We start from the raw sequence: 26,066 nt of genomic DNA on the forward strand, positions 1-26,066 counted from the left end.
TTTTTCGAAGTGTCATTCGGTTGCGAAACGTCCAGTTGCGAAATGTCCGGTTGCAAAGTGCCCGGTTGCGAAACGTCCGGTTTCGAAGTTTTCTGTTACAAAACGTCCGGTTTCGAAACGCCCGGTTGCGAAATGTCCGGCTTCGAAATGTCCGGTTACGAAATGTCCAGTTTTGAAATGTCTGGTTGTGTCGCGCCCGTAATATGCTATATTACAACCGCGACCCTTTCGGCGACTCATCTTCGACTCGTCACCTCACGATGTCTACACTAACCGCTTCCGCTCAGTTCCGCAGCTCATAATGGCTCAATTCCCCAATCGTCATCGTCCCAATCAATAATCCCCGCACCTCGCGGCCGAGGGACGAGGAGCAGTGGCCGAGGAAAGCCCAAAGGAAACGCGCCCCGCTGCACCGGCGGCAAAACATGTTTAGGCGGGATTTTCTCAATTCCTTCTAGAACAAACAAGTTTCCCTTCGCCTCACTTACTTTTCACTTCACTTCACTCGTTCACTTCCCTTTTAACCATACTTGCAAACCGGGCCGAAACGGGCCGACCCGGGCCGGCGCGTAACTCGCTTCAAACTCAATATTATGAGCTGAAAAATATACCAAAATGTAGGTCTCAACGAGTTCTATGACACTGACCTATTACGGGCCGGATGGCTATTCGTTAATGTGCCGCGGGCCGGGTTAGAATGGCTTTTTTTGCCATTTTTAGGTTTTTTGGTACTTTTTCCCGGCCCGCGGCACATTACCGAATAGCCATCCGGCCCGTAATAGGTCAGTGTCATAGAAGTCGTTGAGATCTACATTTTGGTATATTCTTCAGCTCATAATATTGAGTTTGAAGCGAGTTACGCGCCGGCCCGGGTCGGCCCGTTTCGGCCCGGTTTGCAAGTATGCTTTTAACCTGTTAACTTTCCCATCGAGTGGAGAGGTGAGTTTTCACCTCTCCCTCCAATAAGTTATCCCCAGCTGTTGGCTCTAACCAATAAATGATTATTCCCTAACTCGTATTCATTCTCTACCACCACTGAACCACACAATACCACCACCACTGAACCACAACTCGTCTTCAACGTCTTTCTATCTCCACCGATGCCTATTTATCTCTGCTCTACCCGAAGAGGGGAGTCGGCGGGGATAAATAGATCAACTTCAACCAACGGCGTCGCCACATGGTACATCGACCGGAAAAGGAAGAAGATTTTTTTTTTCCAAGAAGAACTCGAAGACTTCGGACGCCGATTCGCGCAGAAGAATCCTTTGGCTTTTCGAAGAGAAAAGTCGAAAAATTTTTTTTTCGGAAGAACACGAAGAACAGGACGCTGACCGATTGCGAAACAAGGACAATTTCCCAAGCGAGTAATCGATCGATAATGATGCAATAGGAGGAATTCGAGCGTCATGTTCTGAGGTGAAGAATCTCGGAGCATTAGCGCACAACATCAGGACAATTCCATCTGTTTGCAATTATCGGAGAAGGAAAATTACTCGCTGGACACAAATTTCGTTCAATCGAAGCGAAGAACAGGACAGCAGTGACAAAATCGACCGATAAGGATGAGGCGAGAGCGAAAGCTTGCGATGAGCCCCGGCGACGAGCCAAGGCAGTATTCCGCGGTGAAGAACCGAGGAATCGTCGCGTAAGCGTCGCTACAGATGTCGCAACGAAGAGTTGTGTCATTTGTTGCGATAATTCGCTGAAATTATCGATTTTTGTCGGAAGATTTCAATATTTCGTGATGGAACAAACGAAATCATTTACTGGAAGCGAGCCAGCACCCATATCTCGCGGAAACGGAGGAGAATGTTTCGCCTAGTGCGATTATTCATGCCTTCAAGTACGATAATCTAAAATTATCAGAGATATGGAAGCTGGGCAAGTGAAAAGTCACCTTAGCATCACACAGTCCACTACCTCTGCCTCCCCAGCTTTCCTGAGCTACAGCGACAACGCTGCCTTCTTGGGGCACCGGCGAGCAATCGAATTCGGTACCGGAAGGATTAGGGAAGCTGCTCGTCGGAACAACACCGAGCAGCGAATTCCACAGGATTAGTAAGGGAAATCCGAAGAGGATATCCCGTGGAAGTTTCGCGCCCGACAGCATGACGCAGAGGAGAGTGATGCATAAGAAGAAGACGTCTTGGGCTCCCTTCAGTAAGGAGCAACGTGGCACCAGACGCACCCGGAGCAGCTGCCTCTCTACTATATGAAGCCCCGGCCAAAGAAACTGCGTAGTTCTACAACGCTAGGACATACGTACTGGAAAGGCTATACTAGAGACGCTCCAAAACCTTGTACCAGTTTGTTAGGTGAATATCTGATTTAACAGAGAAGCTAGTCAGTGCGAAGAGCACAATTATTAGCTCAACTAGAAATTCTGTTAAACCAATCGGTTTTTCCACCAGCAACTCTCTATCAGAGCAATCAGCGGGTTTAATCCCCAAGCGCTTTGGTTTCTTGGATGTCAGAAGATGACATAACGCCAGAACAGGCTACGAGAACAGAGACGTACATTGTACCCCAGCGAAGATATCAACGGATCAAAGGATAACGAAACAACATTGGCATCAAGGAAGTGAGGACGTCAAGACTAGGCGATCCCCATCACGAAGTGTCATCGAGATTCTGAAGCCTTCACCACATCAGCAGCGACGGATTCTGGAGCCTTCCCTTCGGCCAAAGGGATACGGAACTGGAACTCGAAGCTAGAAGCAAACAATGCGAGGAAGGATCGATTCTACAATCCAATGTGTTGAGATTCATCGCTCCCGGAAGAAGGGATGATCAAAAATGGAACAGGGTCCCAAAGGCTAGATGGTCGGAGGGCGAAGAGCCGAAGACCCGCCCTGAGTCCTACCGGAACAACTTCAGAGCTGCCGATTAGCGGGTACCTTAAGCTAATCAGTATGCCGAGATGGCAAAAACCTGCCTAGAATAACACGCAGGAAGTTTCGGGATGGTTCGATTTGGACCATGATAGCTATCGAATCTACTTGGGCGGCGTCCCACTACAAACACCGTCCTTGGTTCAGGATCCACTACAAAATTCTACTTGGGCGGCGTCCCACTACAAACACCGTCCTTGGTTCAGGATCCACTACAAAATTCTACTTGGGCGGCGTCCCACTACAAACACCGTCCTTGGTTCAGGATCCACTACAAAATTCTACTTGGGCGGCGTCCCACTACAAACACCGTCCTTGGTTCAGGATCCACTACAAAATTCTACTTGGGCGGCGTCCCACTACAAACACCGTCATTGGTTCGGGATCCATTACAAAATGCCACTTGGGCTGCGTCCCACTACAAAACCGCACAAAGGATGGTAACCCAACACAATGCAACGTTACCCTGGGTTGTGAATCCATTAAAGATCACATGGTCGCCCCAGCAAGAACTCTTTGTTCTAGAGTTGCCGAAGAGGCATCTCGAGGACGAAACCAGTTCAAAAAGACCGAAACATCCCCACCCCATTACAAGGAACGTAACTCAAAGAAGGCAAACAATGTTACCTACGAAGAAATACGAAAGCTCGGGAAGATCTTCACACAAGATATCTCGAAAGAGAGCTACCGAAGAGGTAGCTTGAAGACGAGAATCATCTTGTAGAAGACGGACAACAACATCTTCATTCCCCACCGTCCAGTTCACATCTACACAAAGACAGCTTCCAGGATTCGTTGCGCAGAAGACACCATCGAAGGAGTTCGTCCCCTAGCGGATGCAAGATGGTTAGAACGGTACACTCTAACCATCCACGTGACAAATTCAAGTCAACTACTTCATGGACGTCTTCACCAACTGCCAGCAACAACGAAAGAAGCAAATTGGACTGACAAGTCAGGATCAAAGTGATCTGAAACCGAAGAGGTTTCAAGATTACTTATGTATGAGATAGTCTTATCTCGTACATGACCAGCTGGTCAATAGTCCACCGGAGAGGAAGTGATTCAACCAGAGCTCGAACTTCTATGAGCATTGGAACGAAGCTTGAAGAAAACAAGTACTGAAGTCCCATTCAAGGAAAACAACGTCCTCATCAATTGTCCAATCACAAACCAGAAGAACACAAAAAGGCATCCACGAAGTCAGTAATGTCTCCGAAGAGGGGATATAACTGCTCCTGATCGTCCACGATAAGGCAAAGGAGTCATCCCAAGCCCGAATAACACCCCAGCCTCAACACAAGACGAAGTCAAGGAGGAGGAGTTCCGATTCCCAGACACTTACGAGGCCAGTGGACAAAGGAGTCTAGTTGCTAGACAAATCAGGAGGAATCAATTCGTTAATTGGTTGCCAACCAAATGAAGAAACTTTCTGAAAAGTTTGTCCCCGAAAGAAACTTCAAAAGCCAGGAAAAAAGGATCAAGGACAGTCAAGAAGACATCTTCAACGCTCTACAAGGAAGAAGAAAGAAGAATTTTGACAACGACCCTTTTTCCCAGCATCCAAACTTCAGTCCAAGGAGCCAAGTATGCCACAACATCAGGCAGAAGAGTCCGAGATGAGGATGCAGTCGTCAAGACGTTTCGGTCAGAAGTGTCGAAAAGCCTCATTGCTCACCTAGCGCATCTTCAGAAGCAAAAAGGAGGATGTTCCACAACGTCATTTTGTCGCGCTACAAGCCAGGAAATAGTTGTCAAACACGTTCTTTCAGGAGATACCGGAGAGGTATCACTTGATTAAGAACGTCAAGATCACAACCATGATCTGGTCAACAGAGCACAGAAAAAAGATGTTGGACAACGACAAGTCGACCACAACATCAAGGAAGACACTCATCGCTCTTCAAGCAAGGAACATGATCGTCAAGCACGTTCTTTCAGGGGATACCGGAGAGGTATCACTTGATTAAGAACGTCCAGCTTACAACGACGATCTGGTCAAATGGAAGTGTCAAAAAGCATCACTGTTCATCTCAAAACAACAGAGGCATGGCCAAGGAGATTCACCAGACGTGGACAACACCCGTTTACGATGATTCCCCAGCTCCAGACTCAGCAACATTGCATCTCCGGATCATCAACGTCAGAAGTGAAGCTCACAGTTTCAACCCAACGGAAACAAGCTTCTGACAAAGAGGGTCTGCCGAAAACAGTTACTCATGAGATCAATGCATCTGGAGACTAAAGGAGTCTTAGCTTCCGAACTAGATTCCCCAGCTACTTCAGAGACGATCTGAAACAGCACTTTGCCCAAACAACAAGCATCTAGTTTTCGACATGGTGCAAAAAGGAATCCAGCAAGGAAACAAGCAGTGGAGCATCTAAGCAAATCGATTCTCGAGTCGTCAACAAGCCGAAACACAGGAATCCCTAGCTCAAAATGTCTGAAAGCTGGATATCAACAGAAGCTCTATGATCACATCAAAGAGCAGAACGACAGCATGCAGACGTCGCGACGAAAAGGAAACACGTCAGTTGACAGCTTGAAATCGGGAAAAGAAGCTTGATGCTGTCGCCAAGAAGAGGCTCTCGGCCCCACCTGGCTATCCAAAAGATCATGAAGTCTCCCCAGTCAGTCCAGATACATCAGAAGCTTGAAGGAGTCATAACGTACCAACAGGATTCCCCAGCTGATTCAGAAAAGATCTGAAACAGTGAAAGATTCCAGTCAATAGCTCCAACAAGCAAAGAAGGTCATTTCACGGGACACCGTCCAGACAAGACAAAGGAAAGATGGATTCAAACCCCAGCGACGCCTCGGATGACAAAGACATCAAAGATCAGTTGTCACGGAAAAGGAGGACGAAAACCACAAACTCTAACTGAACTCGTCACCTAATTGGTTGATACCAACTGATGTCCCGTCATCCAAAGTCGCCTACAAGGAAACCCTTCACTCCAAGCATTGACTAGTCGGAACAACAACACCTTCAGAGAAGTAATCACGGAACGACAATATGCATCTGTCCCTGACCCAGCAATCAGCTATCAGCTAGTGAAGCAGCACATAGATGTAATCGCGGAGAATCTCTTGTCCAGAATTACCGAAGAGGTAATCTGGATAAGACACTGTCTGGCAGCCTAGAGAAGATCTAGAAGTTGCTTGTTATAGCTTCGAGGAAGCCCAGAGCCTAAGAAGCGTAACACTCCCAATCCTGAAACGAAGTGGTTCTGGAACTACCATCAGAGAACAAACTCCAGAATCCCAGCAAATCGGATTAGTACAAGAACGAGGAATCGGACATCGTCAATCTTCAAGCTCTTCCCGAAGAGGGAACGAGTATTGATGATTCGATCGGCAGAAATTATTGCAATTCGGAGCAATAAGTTCGGCGGCTGCGGAAAAGGAAAGAATCAAAATCCTTTCCTGCTAATCAGCCGTCTCACAGGAAAAGCTTGAAAAGCCAAGATGGATCTCAGCACCGAACAGATCTAAATCAGTTCGATTGATCCATCACCGAATTGCAACAAACTCTTCTCAACCAAATCGTCAATTCATCAGTCATCACTTGAAGACAGTCAACGATTCTCGACAAGGATTCCCCTTCGAAAAACCTACAGATTTGCCACGAAGGATTCATCCTTCGAACAATCTAAGGATTCGCCACGACGGATTCACCCTTTGAACAATCTTCGGATTTGCCACAAAGGGTGCCCCTTCGAACAATCAATCGATTTGCCACGAAGGATTCCTCCTGGAACAACTTACCGATTTGCCACCAAGGACTCGAGCAAGATGTCAAAGAGTGACGACAAACTCGCCCCAGCTCAAGGAGAAGGATGAATGCCTTCAACAAGAGCGCAAGTCGAGGAAAACAGCGAAGAGCTGAATATTCTCTTCACGCAGCTCGTGACGACAGATCAAGGAGATCAGGACAGCTTGTTCCCGAAAGGAGCCAGTAGCAAAAAGGGACAGCTCCAGGACAGGAGTACCAGCTCAACTCTGCGCCACAACAAAGATCAGGCGAACAAAAAGATGTCTACATCCCCAGCTGAACAAGTCAACAAAACTAGGCGGACCGAATCGAACTCAACGACAAACGGCACATCGTCAGAATCAGAAGATGATTCTAGCGAAGCCAGCAATCAGTCAGAGATCGAAACACCGCTACGGCTTGGAACTATCTCACAGCTGATCTTACTGTTCGACGGAAAGATGATCAACTATGGAATATTTAACTCTCAGTTCGACCATCTTATCGACAATCAACGATATCAAGCCAGAGCTGAAGCTACTTGTCAAGCTCTTGTCATCGAGTCTAGCAGAAGAGCTTTGCCCAACAGAGTTCTCGGAGCAAGAATACATCTCGCTTCGGAGACGCTTGGATCAGCAGTACAGTCCCCAAGCTCAACGGATTGCCCTGATTTAGGAACTGAAGAACTTGGAGTTCCCCAGCGACGACTACGAGTTGCTGATAAGCTCAGTTAACATGTTCATCAGATACATGGGACAGCTGAAGACACTTGTATCCAATCTGGACAACGAATGCCAACATGTTTTCGTTTGCAAGCCGAAAGGAGGCATTCAGCTAGAACAAGCTCCAAACCTACAACAAGCTCACCAACAAATTCATCAAGGAGTTCAAGGAGTACCACCCCAGACGGTGAAGGAAGAATCCACATTGGCCTACCACACACTGGTCGACAAGGAGAACTGGTAGACAGCTCTGTCGTCGCGAAACAGAGACTGTCGTCGCTTCTGGGAAGGCACCTTCAGGAGAAGGGAGCTAGAGAAGCCTACCAAAGTATCATCGCCCAACAAAAAGGATTCTGGAATCACCGAAGAGGTGAAGCCAAAGACTTCAACACTTGGACCAGAGGATGATTCTCTCAACAAGTACTTCATCAAGCACTCCATGATGATCACAATACGAGCCGACAGGAAGAGCCAGGAACACCAGTTGTTTCGAGTCGAAGGAGCTGAAACCTCCGACCAATAACTCATCGACATGCTCTTCCAACTCAACTCTTCAATTCCCAGCAAAACACCCCAGCTTGGCCAACATCAGCTTCAAACAATCGAGCTAGAAGTAGAGTACTCGAAGCGGAAAACTCCCGTGAAGAGCGGAAGTTCAAGCAGACAGTACTTGGCTTGAACAAACCTCAAGAAGCAACCAACAATGGGCCAACAACGACAGCAGGAACTGGAGAGGAGTACACGAACGAAGAGTTCGTAAGACAAGCTCACCGCAGGTCGACAGAAGTCTTCGTTCAGCCAGCCAGGCTCTCCGTCAGCAACGTCGTCTGCAGAACATGGTCATCGTTGTCAACACGATTGGTCAATCTGCCCATCCACAGCTTGCCCAGCAAACTTCCCCAGCTTCAGGACAAAATGCCCCTCTAGGACAACCGGATGCAACTACGAAGAAACAAATCTAAAATTTCTTCATTTTGTTTTTCTCTTTGTTTATTTACCCTTGTTAGTCATCTTCCCCATTTTTAGCCCCAGTTTTATTTCCCCACTTCTATCTCCCAACTTCATTCCCTATTCCCCTTCAACCACAATCATGGTGAACTGCCACAACTGCCCAGCAAGTGAATTGCCACAAGTCGAAAGGATCCAAGCAATTGTCCTCAAGGAACAGCGAGGAGCCGAAGGAAACAGGAAGATGAAAACTTTCTAGGCAGAGGAAGACTCTCCTAGAAAGCTGAAATCAGAGCAAAGCAAGGAGCTACAGCACAAAAGCGGAACAACACAAGCGAGGAATCTAAGAGGAGACAACGATGGAAGGAGAGTGGTCAAACTACCAGCATCGTCACTCAAAGATGCACCACTCATCGACTTCTTCTTCAAGGACAGTCACCTGCCATACAACCCTTCTCAATCCACCGAGACGACTCCAAGGACACCCATCCAGTCGAGATGACACGAGAAGAGCCACAAGGACAACTTGGTCAAAGTCCAATACGACCCGAAGAGGGTCTTGGTCTGGAATTCTTCCACACGGAAAGCAGGTTCCTCTTCCTCCCGGAAGACGGTTCCTCTTCCCTCCGGAATGTCATGCTCATAGCCTGTTGGTTATTAGCGTGACCTCTTTCGGCGATCCAGACCCGGACTCAGAAGAGCACCAGCCACAGCGTGAGATTCCGTCAGACCCGAAGAGGGTCGGGGAATTTCGCAAAACTAAGTGGTTCAACCTACTTTCTTTGTTTCACTCCGAAAGTAGGTTCCTCTTCCCCCCGGAATGTCGCGCCCGTAATATGCTATATTACAACCGCGACCCTTTCGGCGACTCATCTTCGACTCGTCACCTCACGATGTCTACACTAACCGCTTCCGCTCAGTTCCGCAGCTCATAATGGCTCAATTCCCCAATCGTCATCGTCCCAATCAATAATCCCCGCACCTCGCGGCCGAGGGACGAGGAGCAGTGGCCGAGGAAAGCCCAAAGGAAACGCGCCCCGCTGCACCGGCGGCAAAACATGTTTAGGCGGGATTTTCTCAATTCCTTCTAGAACAAACAAGTTTCCCTTCGCCTCACTTACTTTTCACTTCACTTCACTCGTTCACTTCCCTTTTAACCTGTTAACTTTCCCATCGAGTGGAGAGGTGAGTTTTCACCTCTCCCTCCAATAAGTTATCCCCAGCTGTTGGCTCTAACCAATAAATGATTATTCCCTAACTCGTATTCATTCTCTACCACCACTGAACCACACAATACCACCACCACTGAACCACAACTCGTCTTCAACGTCTTTCTATCTCCACCGATGCCTATTTATCTCTGCTCTACCCGAAGAGGGGAGTCGGCGGGGATAAATAGATCAACTTCAACCAACGGCGTCGCCACAGGTTGTGTGTTACCAATTTCAAAAAAACTCCGGCGAAAACCGGTGAAAACCGGGGAAACACCGGTTTTTTTCACCGGTGTTTCCCCGGGGAAAACCCGGTGATCACCGGTTTTCTCCGGGTTTTCCCCGGTGAAACACCGGTGAATTTCGGTGAAAACCGGTGAATATTTTCACCGGTTTTTTCATGAAAAACCGGTTTTCACTAGTTTTAAAATCCCGGTGGAGCACACTGTTCCCGATTTTTTCTGAAAAATATTTCTTAAGAATAATTTTTTGTAGGTTTCGAAGGTTTTTAAAAAATATACTTGAGGAAAAATATGAAAAATTTTCAGAAAATAAATTTTTGGACAAAAAATTGTAGTGGAAAAAGTTCAAAAATTCAAATCCGGGCCTGGCCGGGCCGGCGGGCCGGCCCGGAATATTGCAAGTCTGGTATAAAACGGTGCTTGATGCTGGTAGTTTTCTCAGTTTTTCTTTCTTGTATAACTTTTTAGTAATAGACGTTTTGAAACTTTCTGGTTGAGATGTGTTACTTTAAAACACTTTTTACCGAAATCAACCAAATTGTTTACAGAAAAATGGGCAACACTATTAGCGGTGAATACCCTGGTTTCATGCATTCATGGGAGCTGCCGGAAGTGAAGTAGTGGCAAAGTGTGGCTCGCAACATGCAACAATGCACTTATCTGCAATTCGGAGGCAGCCAGTTCCACGATATAACCGATTTATCGAGTGAGCTACGTGTCACGAAAATCTGCTACGCTATGTACGGACCACCGTCTGAGGCGACAAACGACTTGGAGACTGCGTATAGTATACAAAACTAATGTATCTAAATTCGATTTTATGGTAAATCAACAATTATTGTTGAGAACCCGGAATGTGATATAACTGCCGAAAAGAAGTGATCGTTAGAGTTATAGTTTTCCAGGGAGTGCCCGTACATCGAGTGCTTTGAATTCATCGGAGAAAGGGAGCTGACTCTGATTTTCAAATAAATAAAAGAATTAATAAAGTTTTTACCAAACTCAGAATGTGATATGACCGAAAAGTTGGCATCTTTGAACGGTTATAGCTTTCAAGAAAGTGGCAGGACAAAAAATTTTGCCAACATATACTCAATGGAAAATACTTATGGGGACTTATTTTTATAGAAAATGCATTACAATAGTATATCAACAAGTCAAGGACAATACAGATAGAAAACTCAATTATTAAAAATGTATGGTACAAATAAAAAATATCAACAAAATCCCTATTTATCGTCATCATGCTCCATACAATTCGCAATATCCTCCGCCAGAATCTCAATCATAATCTTGTATTTCTCGTAGTTCGGGTCCTTCGAGAAGTCATTCTGATCTTTGAAGAAGAAGCTGCTGGATCTAAGTTGCAACTGAATCGCATCCAATCCTGCGACGAACGCCAACTTCGAGAAATCAGAATCAGGAGAGAAACAATTTTGAAATCTTTGAGTGTACTCCGTCCAGCTATTCGGCTTCTTGTACATTGTGCTGATATTTTTCAAATCCCCATTTTCAATCATAACGAGAATCGAGTCATTGTCACAGAAATAGGTTTTCCGGGTGAAAACTTCCGTGCTTCCATTCTGAACTGATTTTTTTAAATTAAAACTGAAATTCGGTCCTCACCGGAAGCATTGATGTCACTTTACAAACATCTGCCAGTTGTCCCTGTTGCTGAATTTGTGCGGGTAGCTCCCCCAGATAGAAGTCAGGCGTGCACATTCTCATAAACTCGTCACCGTGCTTTCTGTAATGGTAGAGTGCTTTGAATTCGTCGGAGAAAGTGAACTGATTTCCCATCTCTCGAATCGCACTCAAATCTTGTTGAATTCCAGCACAGAACTGTTGAACATTTCCGGTTTGCGGAAAATTCGGATCAACTGAAACACTAAAATTCTTGGGGGCATTGAGGTGGAGTTTAGAAATTTGATATCGCAAAGTAGTCTTAGCGCTGGTAAGCAGCGCTAAATAGTGAGTTCAGCGCTAAATAGTGAGTTTTAGCGCTGGTAAGCAAATTACATACGTTTTGCCTGCGCCGCCACCATCTCCACAAGTGACATGAATCCATCCGGATTGTTAGACATTTTCATCTCATTCGCTATCTTTGTAGCGAAATTGACAACATGCTCATCATACTTGGCGGCTCCTCCGAAAACCTGAAATTCCACAATTTAGGATGTAATCCTCCTAAACTAAAGTGTATACTTTATTCAATCTGCCGATCTGTCTATCATCCAACTGTCCTAAATGTTGGTGATCCTTGTAGTCCTTCCCTCCAAGACATGCCTTCAACTTCTCTAATTTGTAAACTTTTGGAGTTCCGGATTGAGTCGATTCAGTGTATTGAGCTCTGAAATATGATATAATAACCGGGCTTTCTCTCTAAACCTACCCAATCTTCACATCCTTAAAACCGCTCGCCGACTTGAAAAACGCGTTGAGATCTTCAATTTTATTCAAATCTCTCACCAACTTGGCGCCATCTCCAATCCCTCCGTCTCCTTTATTTGCCTCCAAATACTCTTTGAACGCCGCCTTCGCATCAGCATCAGTCATATTATTAATCAAATCTTGAATTCGTTGTTGCTGAGCCTTCTTGATAATTCCATTTGCAGTTTTCGGCTGGATCAGCATATTGGCGAAGAAGAGAGTGCTAACTGAGAATTGTAAGACATCAAGTGTCGTCAGTTTCCCATTAATAGCCTTCTCCACGAGATTCGTCAGATTCATCAAAAATGAGAATGAATCCACACTCAACACTGTCCACATCAAAAGAGTCGCTAGAATCCGTTGGGTTTGTGAGAAGATTTTTCCAGCGGCGGCGCCAGATGCTAGCTTAGCACCGACGAATCCATTCAGGAGATTTAATGGAGCAGCAATAATGGATAACCAGAGCAAGACACTCTCCTGATCCGTCAAACTCTCTCCATGCGTCGCCTTGTCGATCAATCGTTGAGTGGCTCTGCTTACTCCCCATCCAGCTGACCCCAAGCCAACTGAGAGAAGAATCGGACCACTGATAAATCCGGCTGGTGTGACAAGAGAGAGCACTCCTACAGTCATTCCGACAGTTGTGACGATGACATCAGCAGATTTCCCGATTCTTGCACTCAAATCACATGCTGGAGAAGTGTTGAATCCAACTGCAACTTCCTCATCCGGATCGAATTGGTACTCCCATTCAGAGTGACACGTGTAGAATAACTTCTTTGGATGACAATATTTCATCATTGGCATGTGATTATTATTCTTCCAATCACTGAATCCATCATAGACACGTAGTGAGGTGTCAATGTATCTGTTGGTGTCCTGACCATTCTTCTTTTCCCAGAGAAGTCGGAATAGCGGCACCTGAACAAGGAAATGAAAAAAATTGTTTTGAAAATATTTCATTATTTCAAGTACCTGATATTCCTTTTCTCCTTCCTTGCAGAAAACGAAAATAAATCCCAATTTCATTCGTTTCTCCGGTGCCTCACGCCAGACTTCTCTGATCTTCTCGTAGCACTTCATTCCGAATTCTCGCTGATCTTTGGAATACGCCTGCTCCAGTGTCTCCGCTGCTTTCGTCGGTGGTCCATAAATTGCAAAACAGATCTTTGTAACACGCAATTCGACGGTCAAATCAGTCAAATCGTGGAATTGACTACCTTCGAATTGTAGATAAGTGCATTGTTGCATGTTTCGAGCGGTCTTCTTCCATTTCTGCACGTCTTCATCGTCCCACGAGCTCAGGTATTCTCCACTGACAGTGTTGCCCATCGTACTGTAGAAATGCGGTTAGGCAAATTCGTACTTGCTAACGAATAAATATGAATAAGAATTCATACATCTTTACAAATTGAAAAAAATCCAATAAAATCAAGTATTTATTATTTGTACCAATTTCTTTTAAACGAAAAATGAAAGAGTTGAGTTTTTTGCACAGAAACTACAAACATTCATAAGAAGTGAGCTGGAAATTAGAGAAATTGAAAGGAATCCGTTCGTTTTGGATGAGTTACCTGAATAATCATTTTAATTGGGCGAAAAGAAATAATTTTCAAGTTTAGCGCTGCTAACCAGCGCTGAGAATCGACTGTAGCGCTGCTTAACAGCGCTAAACTCACAATTTAACGCTGCTAAACAGCGCTAAAATGACCTTGCAGTATTAAACTCACATAAAAAACATTAAACAAATTGATAAATTGAAGCAAAGTGAGCGACCGGTGAATGAGCGACCGGTGAATGGAGTGGTCTGTAAATATAAATTGGGACTATAAAAATGTGGATCAAACTCACTTTTCTAACCGAACTTGTTATTATTTACTTCCCGTTTTGAACACGATATGGTTGGAAATGGCATTCCCGCTTCGACATGATCACTATAATCATCTTCTTTTTCTGCATCTTCTCCCATTGGTTCTTCACTCGATTCCGAACTTTCAGTTGTGTACCAGTAGCCAATCGTCTCTCCAAGACGCTCCTCATCGTCTTCATCATCGAATCGCGCGATTTCCGACGCAGAACTTCCGCAGATGAAATCTTTGGAAAGATAGTCCAGTTTGTTTCTGGTAACTCTTTTTGCTCGAATTTCGGAATCCTTATCGTTTGAAGCAACGATTTCAGGTGGCTTCGATTTGAGCTTTCCAACTTCCTTTATGATGAATTCTTTCGGGTCGTCAGGAATAGCTTCCCAATGGTTCATGTTGACCACCTTCTTCACGGAACAATACGTTTGACATCCTTTTCTAAAACATCTGCAACAATCGACTTGAGATTTGTTATACGTTTTCAAAATTTACCTATAAGTCGGATGTTCTCGTACTTCTCCTCTAAAGCGCCGGCTTCTTACGCCAAAACGCATTGTACCATTACACAAATGACACTGGATAAATTCCGGCACTTTTCCGGTTTTTCCTTTCCAAGAAATTTCAAGCATTTCAATGGTTTCTGAGGCCAGATATGTCAGTTGCACTTCTTTCCTCTTTGGTAGTATAGGATACTTAAATTGCACCGGACTATGGTCCCTTTTCTTCGGAGCTTTGTAATTTCTGTCCCAGATTGTCCCATATTTTTCTTTTCTCTTCATTTCTTGAACACGTTCCAGGTTTTTGAACAGAAGCGAAGAAGAGCGTGATAAGGAGTCACTGTATGCCGGGTATTTTGAAAGCGCATGTGGTGCTTTCACGACCTTTTGGAATGAAGACGAATCATCAGGTGGTTTTATTGACTTTTTGAATATTTCAGAATTCATATACTCGGTAACCCGCAATTCATTGAAAATTAGCTTCTGAGCCTTCGCCTGTTTTTGACGGACCGATTCGTAAAGTTTTGCTTTTTTCGAATCAATAAGTTTCAGTATATCTAGTTCTAACTCATCTTCCGATTGACCTTCTTCTTTAGGCTCCTCAACTTCATCGATAAGAACAACGGAGCGGCTTCTAGCCTCTCTATTCATTACTTCTCCGTCCTGAAGAATAAGAGCCGGCCGTTTTCCGAATGGGAGAAGTTGACTCTTCGTGAAACGCTTTACTGTGCTTTGAGCGATTCTACTAATCTCTTCAATTTTGTTGTCCGGTACGTCTTTCATCGGTTCTTCAGCTCCGAGGAAGATTCGATCTACTGGAGGCTCGTCAACGCTTGTTGGTTTTTCTGTCTTGAAAACGGGAATGTCAACTTTTGGTACGTCTTCTGTCCACGTTGGATTTATTGATTTAAGTCGTGGGTGCTGAAATACAAACGTGGTAAGCGCTAATCAGGACTGAAAATCTGCGTTAGCGCCGCTAACCAACATTAAAATTCGTTGTATCAAAGTTTTAGCGCTGTTAAGCAGCGCTAAAATGTCACATTGTCAACTTTTAGCGCTGTTTAGCAGCGCTAAAATTCCACGTATTACAATTTTAGCGCTGATTAGCAGCGCTAAACACTCTATTTATCTTGTTTTGTTTTGAAACATGACCGATGTATTGGCAGGTAAGTGTCCTTTTCTGCTGTTTTTACTTACACTGTTCACCGGGAGGCTTGTAGCTCTCTGATACGAGTTGCACTCTTGCTCATAATCGTCGATTGGCTCTTCTTTCACTTCAATTAGTTCATCTTTCACCACTTTATTCACTGTTTGACACTGTTGCAAAGCAATTAACTGCCGATTTCGTCTGTTACTCCAATTCAGTCTTCGTGAAACACGCATTTTGTTAGATGCTCTGTTCGGAGATTTATTGAGCTCAATTGGTTCGGCTTTTGGTTCTTTTATCAAAATATTACTACTAGATGGTCCAGCTTGTTCTTCGATTATTTCATTTCGGGGAGGCATCTTCCGAACGAAATAAATTTGCTTCTCGACTCTCTTCTGTGGGGAAATATGATTCAAAATTGAAGAATCCGACGTAACATCTTCTGCAGCAATTGACACAGTATCTTTTCGAATTTCGGTTACTTTTCCATCTTCTGAAAAACTATATTATAAATAGACTAAGTTTGAAACTTTGAACTTACGATAACTTATACTCCGATTTTGTTCATCAAGCATTTTTTGATTTTTCTCCCAATTCGTCCATTCCAGACTGCATTTCTTTGCGGTAGATTCTCCCATGTTATTTGATTCTACGTATCGATTTTAAGAGCGATCAAGAGAAGCAAAAATAGAAGAAATGGAATTCACACGATTGCGAAATCGAACAAAAACAACACAAAAATATTAATTTATTTGAACCGACTTTGTTAAGTTATCAAACACAACAGAACGCAACATTATCTTTTTCAAAATACCAATAATCTCAATCTTGCACTCGATTTTCTCCATCTTTCCGAAACTTCTGGAGAAGTAGTACGCCAGAAGGTGTACACAAATCCAATCGACTTGTCTTTCGAGCACGGATACTTGGAAGTATCGACAAGGACAGTAGTGGACTTGTGGGTAGAAGAATTGAAGAGATTCCTTTCGTTTTGCGTGTTCTACCTGCAAAAAGACGATGGATTTGACGCTAAAAGTCATGTTAAGGCAAAAATGACACCTGCGGTTTAGCGCTGTTAACCAGCGCTAAAAATCAGCTTTAGCGCTGCTAACTAACCAGCGCTAAAATTCAGCATTAGCGCTGCTAACCAGCGCTAAAATTCAGCATTAGCGCTGCTAACCAGCGCTAAAATTCAGCATTAGCGCTGCTAACCAGCGCTAAAATTCAGCATTAGCGCTGCTAGCCAGCGCTAAAATTCAGCATTAGCGCTGCTAACCAGCGCTAAAATTCAGCTTTAGCGCTAAACACACTTACCTCTACAAAACTTCGCTGTAAATGTCTGAAATTCTCCGATGCTTTTTTCCTTTTCGGTCGTCTCAACTCCCACTCACTTCTCCAATCGAAAATCGGTTTTTCTTGAAAATCTTCGAATACTCGCGGCTTCTGTCGGATTTCGGAGCGCGGAGTCGTCAACTCTCGCACTTTGCCACGCTCCATTAGCTGGAAACTCTGAAATTTGAGAAATAGTTGAGGAATTTTTCGCCGGTGACAAACCGTGGCCACAACTTCGGGTTTTATGAGACCACCGATGGCGGTGAGGTCTTCCAGGTAGGTTTCTGAATCGACGGCATCAGAAATGATGGAGAGAACTGTCTGAAATTTACATTTTTTGAGGTTTTTAACCGGTTTTTCATCAAATTTCATAAAAAATCACCTTTTTCACAGCGTTAAAAACTTCCATTTGAATGCGCGGGCTGAAATGGCTGGGGGACTAACAGGATTTCTCAAGGTCGCACTCCGTGTACTCCACGCGGACAAGTGACGAGCAATTTATTTTTTTTACAATTTCATTCAACTTTTCTTGATATTGTTCTATTTTCTTGCCCTTTCTTCAATATTTTATGAAAAATAATGAAAAATAAGTTATTTTCCAGGTAAAAACTGACTAAAATGCACCGTCTGTCTCACATATCCACTCGAAATCGGTCAACTTTGGCGGATAAGCTGAGAAGTGCCGTTGGAGGCTCAGATTATGGAAAATCGAAGCAAGCATTGGCTGCTGGTTCTATCGCTGCGAAAGATGAAAATGTAGGTGATAAATTCAACGAAATTTGATCAAAATTCAGGTCATTCATTTTGCTTTAAAAGAGAATTTCGCCGGTAAAAATTCAGACAGACTCATTCTTTTCAAATTTCATATCAATCTTTCAAATTTTCTAGGGCGAAGACTTCCGCGAACTGTATGTCATGCCGAAGCGAAAACTTCGCGGTCAAATCCAACTGGAGCAGAACACTGGCCGTGCCGAGATCAAGACACGAAGCAGATTCGATTTGATGGATCGTCTCGCTGAACGGCCGCCAAGAAGTGAAGAAATGGACCCGGAGAAGAACAAATGGTCAGATGTGTGGCCGGCAGCTCGTACATTTGCTGCAAGTGTCGTTCCACTGCCAGTGAGAATGGGATCCCGGCCGAATGTAGAAAAACGAGCGCCGTTCAAAAAGGAGGGCAATTTGGAGCTCGTGAAAATCCCAAATTTCCTTCATTTAACACCAGTGGCTATCAAGCAGCATTGTGATGCTATTAAAAGTGAGTTTTATAAAAGTTTTATAAAACCAGCAACGTTAAAAACCAAATATTTTCCAGAATTCTGCACTCCATTCCCACCAGAACTCATCGCTACCCCCTCTCTCGCTGCCACGTGCCTCCCAATCAGTGTTCAATACTCCACGTATATCCATCAAGGAACCAACATTCGTGACATTAGAAGTCGCGTTGTCACCATGATTGTCGACGTGGAATCACTGAAACTCACTGAAAATGCACAAGAGAAGTTCATTCGTCTCGCCGGAAAACGATACAACAAGGAGAGTAAGAAGCTGACAATCATCACCGATCGATGTCATACGAGGAAGCAAAATTTGGATTACGCACACTATTTGTTGACGGTTTTGTACCATGAGGCGAATAAAGTGGAACAATGGGCGGAGCTTAAGGTAAATTTTGTGAAGAATCGGCAGAAATAAAGATTTTAGCGCTGCTAATCAGATGTTAGACAGCGCAAAAATTTCAATACGTGGAATTTTAACGCTGGTTAGCAGCGCTAAAAAACGACAACGAGGAATTTTAGCGCTGCTTAACAGCGCTAAACTTTTGATTCGTGGAATTTTAGCGCTGGTTAACAGCGCTAAAAAACGACACCGTGAAATTTTAGCGCTGCTAAACAGCGCTAAAATTTCGATACGTGGAATTTTAACGCTGGTTAGCAGCGCTAAAAATTGGAACGAGATATTTTAGCGCTGCTAACCAGCGCTAAAATTTCGACACGTATAATTTTAGCGCTGCTACACAGCGCTAAACTTTTGATACGTGGAATTTTAGCGCTGCTAAACAGCGCCAAACTTTTGATACCTAGATTTTTAGCGCTGCTAAACAGCGCTAAACTTTTGATTCGTGGAATTTTAACGCTGCTAAACAGCGCTAAAATTTCAAAACGCCTTTTAGCGCTGCTAACCAGCGCTAAATTGATTTTTAACGCTGGTTAGCAGCGCTAAAATTTAAACATCACTAATTTTATCAATTTTCAGGAGCGATCCGACAATCTTCAAGTAGAATTCGAGGGCTCCGAGACGAAGACAAAACTGGTGGACTTGATAGAAAAAGCGAAGACAGCCGGATTGAAACCAGATGAGTCATCGATTACGGAGTTCGGCGAAATGTGGAAATCATATCGAAATAGTGAGGAGACTGTGGACAAAACAAGAGAATACGGACGACAGATGAAGAAATTGCTGGGAATTTCTGGAAATAATTAATTGATTTTTTGTAGAATTTTATATACATTATTAGTGTTCTTTAGATAATTGTTTGTTTTTCCGCTGTTTTTTGTATTAGAATTCGAAATAATTGTTATGTTTCATATCTTCACTTCCATTTTCAGAATATTAATTTCAATAATTGAAATCCAATTTTTGGACCGAAAGTTCAGCATCCTCCTATCGACGCCTGAAACTTTTCTGTCATTGACACTTTTTAGAGACAAAAAGAAGATAAGAAGTTTGGAAAAAGTGCAAAGGAACAAAGAGAGACTGGAAATTTATCAGATTTTTATTTTTTATCAGAATATTTTTTGCATTGCTTCTTTTTTTTGCTGGAGTTGGTAATTTTTAGCGGAACTTTTAGAAAATTTTCAAAAAGAAAACATTTTTTGACTGATCAGCTAAACACCAGGCAGTGCCAGTGTGTTGATTTGAACTTGCTGATTTTGTCAATTTAGGTGTCTAATGAACAAAATAAATATGATGAAAAGTCAGAAAAATGATAAGAAAGGGGGGAGGAGCCTAGGGGACAGGGCGGGTTGTCGTCATTTTTTTGAAACACTTTTTTTCTTTTTTTTGAGTTTTTTTCCGAATGAGTTTTCTGGAGAAACATAATTGTAGCGTTAGGATTACTGTAGCTTCTCCAGGTTACTGTAGCTTTGATATCACTATTCTATTTTTGCAGAATAAAAAAGAATGTTTCCCCTGAAAGGTCGCCTCTTTTTGGCCACCCTCTCGCATGCAATATTCTCACAGTATGGAGAAATTATGGCAGCATGTTTGAATCTGATGAATGTTCCGATTAAGGAGTTCTTCCGAGAAAGTTTGAGAAAGAATTATGGAGTGGAGAGTGATCAGAGGTGAGTTTTTCTGAAATTTGAGTTTAAAAAAAAAATTGATTATCGTGGCGAGACCCAAATCTGGTTGAATCTGAAAATGTAGATTTCTTGAAATTTGATTAAGAACCGACTGAGATACAGTATTCTTTATGAACTAGTTTTTTACGTCATGTTATTCGAAGTAGCTGGAATCAAAGAATCTGGAAACTTTTTGGGGTACTGTAGATGTTCATTTCGAGACCTGAGACCCAAATATACATACTTGTCAAGGTCCGCCCTGGAAAGGCTGACTTCAAAAAAATAACTGTTTTTTTCCGATTTTTAATTGAAAATGTGAACTTTTCTGATGATGTTTCAGAATTTCATCGAAGTCTAAAGATAGTCATAAATTTGACAATTTTTCCAAAAAAAAATCGAAAAATTGAAATTTTAACTTTGGACCCAATTATCCGGGCTTTTGCACCAGAGTTGCATGGAATTCCGACTTTCGACTTCCGTCATGGAATTTACGGAAAGTACATTTTGCAGAAATACATTGAAAAGTTATCTAAAAGGATAAAAAACTGGCTTTTCTTCAGCCAAAAATTAATTTTCTACCGATTTTCGCGAATTTTATGATCTTGCAGTTTTTGAAAATTTGTGAAAAAAAAATCTGATTTCGACTTCCGACTTCCGACTTCCGGATAAGAAATGTTCACTTCCATGCAACTCTGCTCTGGACCTGCCGAATCTTAAAATTCAACTTTTGACAATTTTCAACCATTAGGTGAAAGCTGTATGCGGTACATTATTTTTTTAATAGCGGAGAATTACAATTTCGTGGTGGGACCCAGATCTGAAAGTTAAGTTATTAAACATTTCCATAGTTGTCAAGGCCCGGCCCGGGCAAATTGGCGCCAAAGTCAAATTTTCAAATTTTTTAAAAATTTTTTCGAATTTTTTGAATTTTTTCGCGAAAAAGTCTAATTTTCGACTATGATTCAGAATTAGAAGAAAATCTGAAAAATAGTAAAAAAAATGGTCACATTTTCGATAAAAAATTGAAAAAATTTCGAAAAAAAATTAGGAAAAAAAGGGACATTTTTTGAAGCCGGGCCTTGAAAATTTTCTACCGGCCCGGCCCGGGCCTTGACAACTATGAACATTTCTATAACTATAGTCATGACTGTACATTTTAACATTCTAATTCTAAAACTCAATTCATTTTCTCCAATTCCAACCCCACATGACTCTCTTCCGTGATTTCTTTTTCCCGCAATAAAAAAACTCTCCACCTATTTTTAGTGCAGAAATTTGACCTACCTCAATGACGTCCGAGTAGGAACTTGAACTGACTGATAAGAGGTGTTGTTATCAATAAGAAAAAGAGGGAAAACGTAAATTTTGTTACTATGGGAATACTATGAAATCATATGTGATTTCATGTGACTTAAAAAAGACTTTGATCATTAAAAATTGTTGAGACAATATGTAGAAAAAAAGTTGGTGTCTTGAGTAGGAGGACAGGACAAATAAACAATTTTTAAAAGTGCTTGAAAATAGACAACATTGAGATAACAAATACATTTTACTAAAAAAATTATTTTAGATACCGGGAAGTTGACAGAGCCCGGATAATTGGAAAAATTCAAAATTTTCGTAATTAGAAGAAATTCTGAAAAATCATCAAAAATGTTCATATTTTCGAGGAAAAATTGGAAAAAATTGGTCAATTTTTTGAAGCCGGCCCGGTTTCAAGACAATTCTGATGAATATAATAATCTTTTAAACATTCAACATATTCTTCCAGTTTCGAAACGATATTCTCAGCATGTGCCTCTTTTATGTTCATCGGATTGGCTATCTCATTTGCAGTTATGGGAAAGTTGATGGATGGTTTGGGAAGGAAGGAAACGATATTGTTACGGTAAGTACTGCACGTAACCTTTACCTTAAAGGGGGGACACCGGTATTCCAAAAATTGAGATTTTTTGATATGGATCAAATCAGAATTTTGCGGAATAGAGAAAAGTCTCTCGGAGACAGGTCCGAAAATTAGTCTAACACGAGTTATGAGGCCTCAAAGTGTCAAAAAAAGCCTCTCGTCGTGAAGATTTGCCTCATATTTCAACGTAAAATTTTCTCGCCGTGCACGTGGAAAAATGTTGAAATATAATGAAAAATTCCATGCGAGAAGCCCTTTTTTGGCACTTTGAGGCCTCACAACTCGTTTTAAACTAATTTTCGGACCCGGCTCCAAGAGACTTTATTCTTTTCCACAAAATTCTGAGTTGATCCATATCAAAAAATCTCAATTTTTGGAATACCGGTGTCCCCCTTTAATGAAAAATATCAGAAAACAGAAATAAGTAGATTTTTTGTCAAAATGTGCAGTAAGATATACAATTTGGAGAGGGTGTTACGGTATTGCTCTTTGTCCCAACAAGAACTTTTTTATGGATCATACAGCTCAAGGGTAGAGCTCCATTTTTGAAGTTGACAACTTTTTTATACGGTCACTCCCCAGAGAGTTATGGTAATTTTAAGACGACAGGTCGATTCGAGGAAGAAATTACTTTGTCGATATGTAACTCTCTAGGGAGTGTCCGTAAAAAAAGTTGTCAACTACAAAAATGGAGCTCTACGTTTGATCTACCCATTGTTATAAAATCTGAAAAATATGAATAAAATTTGAATCTGTGACAGTGTTTCAAAATTGTAATACAATTTTTAACTCAATTTTTTCCAGAAGTTTCCTTGGGATCCTCGGATCAGTATGCATGCTAACATCCCTTCTTACCAACCGATTCGAATTATATGTCATCGGACATCTGATAGCAGGAATGCTTCAAGGACTCCGAGTAGTTTTGATCATATGGATTGCCGAGTGTTCTCCTGATTCAAAAAGAGGTCTCACCTCACTTTTTATTAATTCTGGAGGTGTTATTATGACACTTCTAGTCACTCCGTTGTGTCTACCAACTGTCTGGGGCACTCAGCATTTGTGGTGAGTTTTTTCTAGGTGAAAACTACCTATCTCGATTACATCTGAATTTAGACAAATTAAATTGGCATTTTTGAAACCACGAGATTCTCAGCTTTCAGAGAAGTATAATCAAACCTATGTTTGAAAATATCAGATTCCGGGTCTCGCCACGAAAAACTAGGTTTAATTCAAACTACCGTATCTCTGCCAGTTCCGATCCAAATTCCACGAAAGTAGCATATTTGAAATCAGGAGACTCTCAGCTCTCAGAAAAGAATAATCATGCCTAGATTTGAGATGCAAAATTTTTTCAGCAATTCTTCGAAATTTCGGTTACTGTAGGTATCGTGGTGAAACCCGTAGTGACCAATACCTAGACATGATTATACTCATTGGAAAGCTCTTGATTCGCTGATTATGAAAATGCTAACTTTGTAACGCTAGTCTCAAAACTAGCCGAGATACGGTAGGTTTTGTAGTTTTTGGACAAAAATACTTCAAATTTTTTCAATTCCTCAATATTCCAGGTTCCTCCTCCCCTGTATAACCGCTCTCCTAGCCACAGCCCATCTCATCGTCACAATCTTCCTTCCCCAGTCACCAAAGCATCTATTCATCCAGCAAAACGATGAGGAAGGAGCTAGAAAAGCGTTGAGATTCTATTACGGAGACAATGAAACCAAAGAAATCGACGGTGCGATTCGAGAAATGATTCACGAGAATAAGCAAGCAGGGAAGGGGAAAACTAGTGTTCTCGATATTTTGCAGCATAGGACACATAGGTAATGACAAAGTGGGGGAGCTGCTTAAAATATTTAATTTTTTAGATTCTCCCTGTTCCTTGTCTTCATTTGCTCCCTTGTTCCAGTCTTCTCTGGCCTTAACATCAAATCTCAATATCTAGTAGAAATCCTGATATCCTATGGACTATCCCAATCCAACTCAACTATCGCAATTATGGTAATTAGTGCAATCTCCCTCCCGGTATCCTTCATCGCACCACTTATCATCGAAAAATACGGAAGACGTCCGATTTTTGTGCTCCTCACTTGGCTTTGTGCCTTCGAATGGGTTGGATTAGCGATTCCCGAAATGGCGAATAACTTCGGATGGCTATTTGAAACCAGATGGATTTTTGCGTGTCTCGCTGCAATTCTTGGACAGAGTGCTGTCAATTTGGGAATGTTGGTTATGGCACCGATTATGATTTCCGAGTTGTGTCCACATAATATTAGGGCGACAGTTGGACAGGCGACACAGGTAAGAAAAAAGAGAAAACCAACTTTTAGCGCTGTTCAGCAGCGTTAAAACCAAACTTGTCACGGACCGGGCCGGGCCGCAATTGGAATTTTTTTGTCAAAATCGGAATTTTTTGATTATTTTTCCGAAAATGTCGAATTTTTTATTATAATTCAAAATTCAAACAAAATCTAGTAATGCATGGTGAAAAGCCACTATAATTGTCTTTTTTTTGTCAAAAATTTCAGAAGAGTGAGCTGTCTGGCGCGCCTTTGACGCGTTTTTACTTGTTTTAGAGCGGAAAATCTGACTCAAAAACGCGTCAAAGGCACGCCAGACTGGCTCAGAATGTGCCAAAATTGCGATATCGGCACTATTTTCAACTAATAATTTCACTTTTCCAAAAACGCGTCAACGATGCGCCAGACTCGCTCAAAATGAGTTTTTTCCCACATTTCTGACATCATAAAACGCGTCAAAAGCATGCCAGCCGACTCGAAATGAGTAAAAATCTGTCAATTATCCGAATTTTAAAAAACATCGAAAATTCAAAAACGTGTAAGAAGCCGGGTTGGGCCGAAATTTGACAAGTTAGGTTAACATTAGACTTTAGCGCTGCTAGCCAGCGCTAAAAAGACAAGTTTAGCGCTGTTAAGCAGCGTTAAAACTAGATTTTAGCGCTGTTTAGCAGCGCTAAAAAGTCAGGTTTAGCGCTGTTAAGCAGCGCTAAAACCTTGAACGCTGCTTCCCCCCACTATAACCAACTCCATTCAGGTCCCACCTATCTTTATTGCTGTCCTCGAAGTCTTCATGTTTCCTACTCTCCGAGCTCATTTCGGATTCTCAATGTTTTTGTTCCTTGCCACGTGTTGTGCAGCTCTTGCCACGATTCTCCACACTCAGGTTTGACAGCAAAAAACTTTTTTTTCTAACGAAAAAATTATATCCAGATGCTTGAAACCGCTGGATTAGCTGTTGATGAAATCGTTGCTCGACTTGGCGGCGAGCCCACACTGACCAGGTCAAACACCTCTGTTGGTTGGATGCACTATGGCAGCCTTTGGGAGAAGGAACCGGAGCCAAGCGCTCGGAAAGCAACGAAGGATTTACTTATTTTTTAATTAATCTCAAATTTTTGTACATTTTCTAACAAGTATCTCCTTTTTTTAACGGGTTTTTAATTGAAATCGCTGAAGTTTCGTCGAAATAAAAAATTTCCACTGAAAACCGTACACTTTAAAGGAACAAACAACAAATCCATGCGCGGAGTCTCGCTGTGAAGCCGCGCGTGTAGTCCTCTCGGACAAGTGTTGTTTTCAAATTATTTGTTTTTCGCTCAGTCTCGCGCACGCTTTTCCCATCGCTTTCTGCTGTCTCTTTTCATTTTTCTGTTGGTTTTTTTATTTCGATAGGTAACAAAATAAATAAATTTGCATATTTTATCTCTTTACACATGTTCTATTGACAGATGTCTGCTCAAATATCTCATTCATTTTTAT

The 26,066-nt window shown here is 42.3% G+C and overlaps 7 protein-coding genes and 1 pseudogene across 8 annotated transcripts; 5 read left to right on the forward strand and 3 right to left on the reverse strand.

Annotated features, from left to right (window-relative positions):
* Window positions 1-1,516: 1,516 nt before the first annotated feature.
* On the reverse strand, window positions 1,517-2,113 carry GCK72_021600 (uncharacterized protein; the record flags this gene model as incomplete). The annotated part of the gene is made up of 2 exons (XM_053734378.1): window positions 1,517-1,705; window positions 1,901-2,113. 2 exons carry the CDS (start codon window positions 2,111-2,113, stop codon window positions 1,517-1,519), a joined length of 402 nt encoding a protein of 133 aa, XP_053583291.1.
* On the forward strand, window positions 1,874-2,718 carry GCK72_021601 (annotated as a pseudogene). The gene is made up of 2 exons: window positions 1,874-2,061; window positions 2,496-2,718. Coding segments are annotated over exons 1-2 (411 nt in total).
* Window positions 2,719-6,738: 4,020 nt separating this feature from the next.
* Window positions 6,739-7,383, forward strand: GCK72_021602 (uncharacterized protein; the record flags this gene model as incomplete). The annotated part of the gene is made up of 1 exon (XM_053734379.1): window positions 6,739-7,383. One exon carries the CDS (start codon window positions 6,739-6,741, stop codon window positions 7,381-7,383), a length of 645 nt encoding a protein of 214 aa, XP_053583292.1.
* Window position 7,384: 1 nt separating this feature from the next.
* On the forward strand, window positions 7,385-8,333 carry GCK72_021603 (uncharacterized protein; the record flags this gene model as incomplete). Its single annotated transcript, XM_053734380.1, has 4 exons — window positions 7,385-7,611; window positions 7,672-7,864; window positions 7,936-8,127; window positions 8,178-8,333. The coding sequence occupies 4 exons, from the start codon at window positions 7,385-7,387 to the stop codon at window positions 8,331-8,333; spliced, it is 768 nt and encodes a 255-aa protein (XP_053583293.1).
* Window positions 8,334-11,001: 2,668 nt separating this feature from the next.
* Window positions 11,002-17,449, reverse strand: GCK72_021604 (uncharacterized protein; the record flags this gene model as incomplete). The annotated part of the gene is made up of 14 exons (XM_053734381.1): window positions 11,002-11,355; window positions 11,399-11,652; window positions 11,796-11,928; window positions 11,978-12,122; window positions 12,165-13,123; window positions 13,178-13,538; window positions 13,933-14,009; window positions 14,082-14,511; window positions 14,557-15,482; window positions 15,759-16,201; window positions 16,523-16,712; window positions 17,023-17,217; window positions 17,263-17,361; window positions 17,423-17,449. 14 exons carry the CDS (start codon window positions 17,447-17,449, stop codon window positions 11,002-11,004), a joined length of 4,593 nt encoding a protein of 1,530 aa, XP_053583294.1.
* GCK72_021605 (uncharacterized protein) lies at window positions 16,452-17,455 on the reverse strand (the record flags this gene model as incomplete). The annotated part of the gene is made up of 4 exons (XM_053734382.1): window positions 16,452-16,712; window positions 17,023-17,217; window positions 17,263-17,361; window positions 17,423-17,455. Coding segments are annotated over 4 exons (588 nt in total), but the record flags the coding sequence as incomplete, so codon positions are not given.
* A 203-nt stretch (window positions 17,456-17,658) lies between these two features.
* GCK72_021606 (uncharacterized protein) lies at window positions 17,659-19,521 on the forward strand (the record flags this gene model as incomplete). The annotated part of the gene is made up of 4 exons (XM_003098051.2): window positions 17,659-17,796; window positions 17,929-18,295; window positions 18,353-18,702; window positions 19,294-19,521. 4 exons carry the CDS (start codon window positions 17,659-17,661, stop codon window positions 19,519-19,521), a joined length of 1,083 nt encoding a protein of 360 aa, XP_003098099.2.
* Window positions 19,522-20,220: 699 nt separating this feature from the next.
* On the forward strand, window positions 20,221-25,688 carry GCK72_021607 (uncharacterized protein; the record flags this gene model as incomplete). The annotated part of the gene is made up of 7 exons (XM_053734383.1): window positions 20,221-20,384; window positions 22,153-22,269; window positions 23,092-23,349; window positions 23,856-24,110; window positions 24,156-24,588; window positions 25,342-25,470; window positions 25,518-25,688. The coding sequence occupies 7 exons, from the start codon at window positions 20,221-20,223 to the stop codon at window positions 25,686-25,688; spliced, it is 1,527 nt and encodes a 508-aa protein (XP_053583296.1).
* Window positions 25,689-26,066: the final 378 nt, after the last annotated feature.

Source organism: Caenorhabditis remanei, chromosome V (genome assembly GCF_010183535.1).
Source record: "Caenorhabditis remanei strain PX506 chromosome V, whole genome shotgun sequence".
Classification (NCBI taxonomy): Eukaryota; Metazoa; Nematoda; class Chromadorea; order Rhabditida; family Rhabditidae; genus Caenorhabditis; species Caenorhabditis remanei.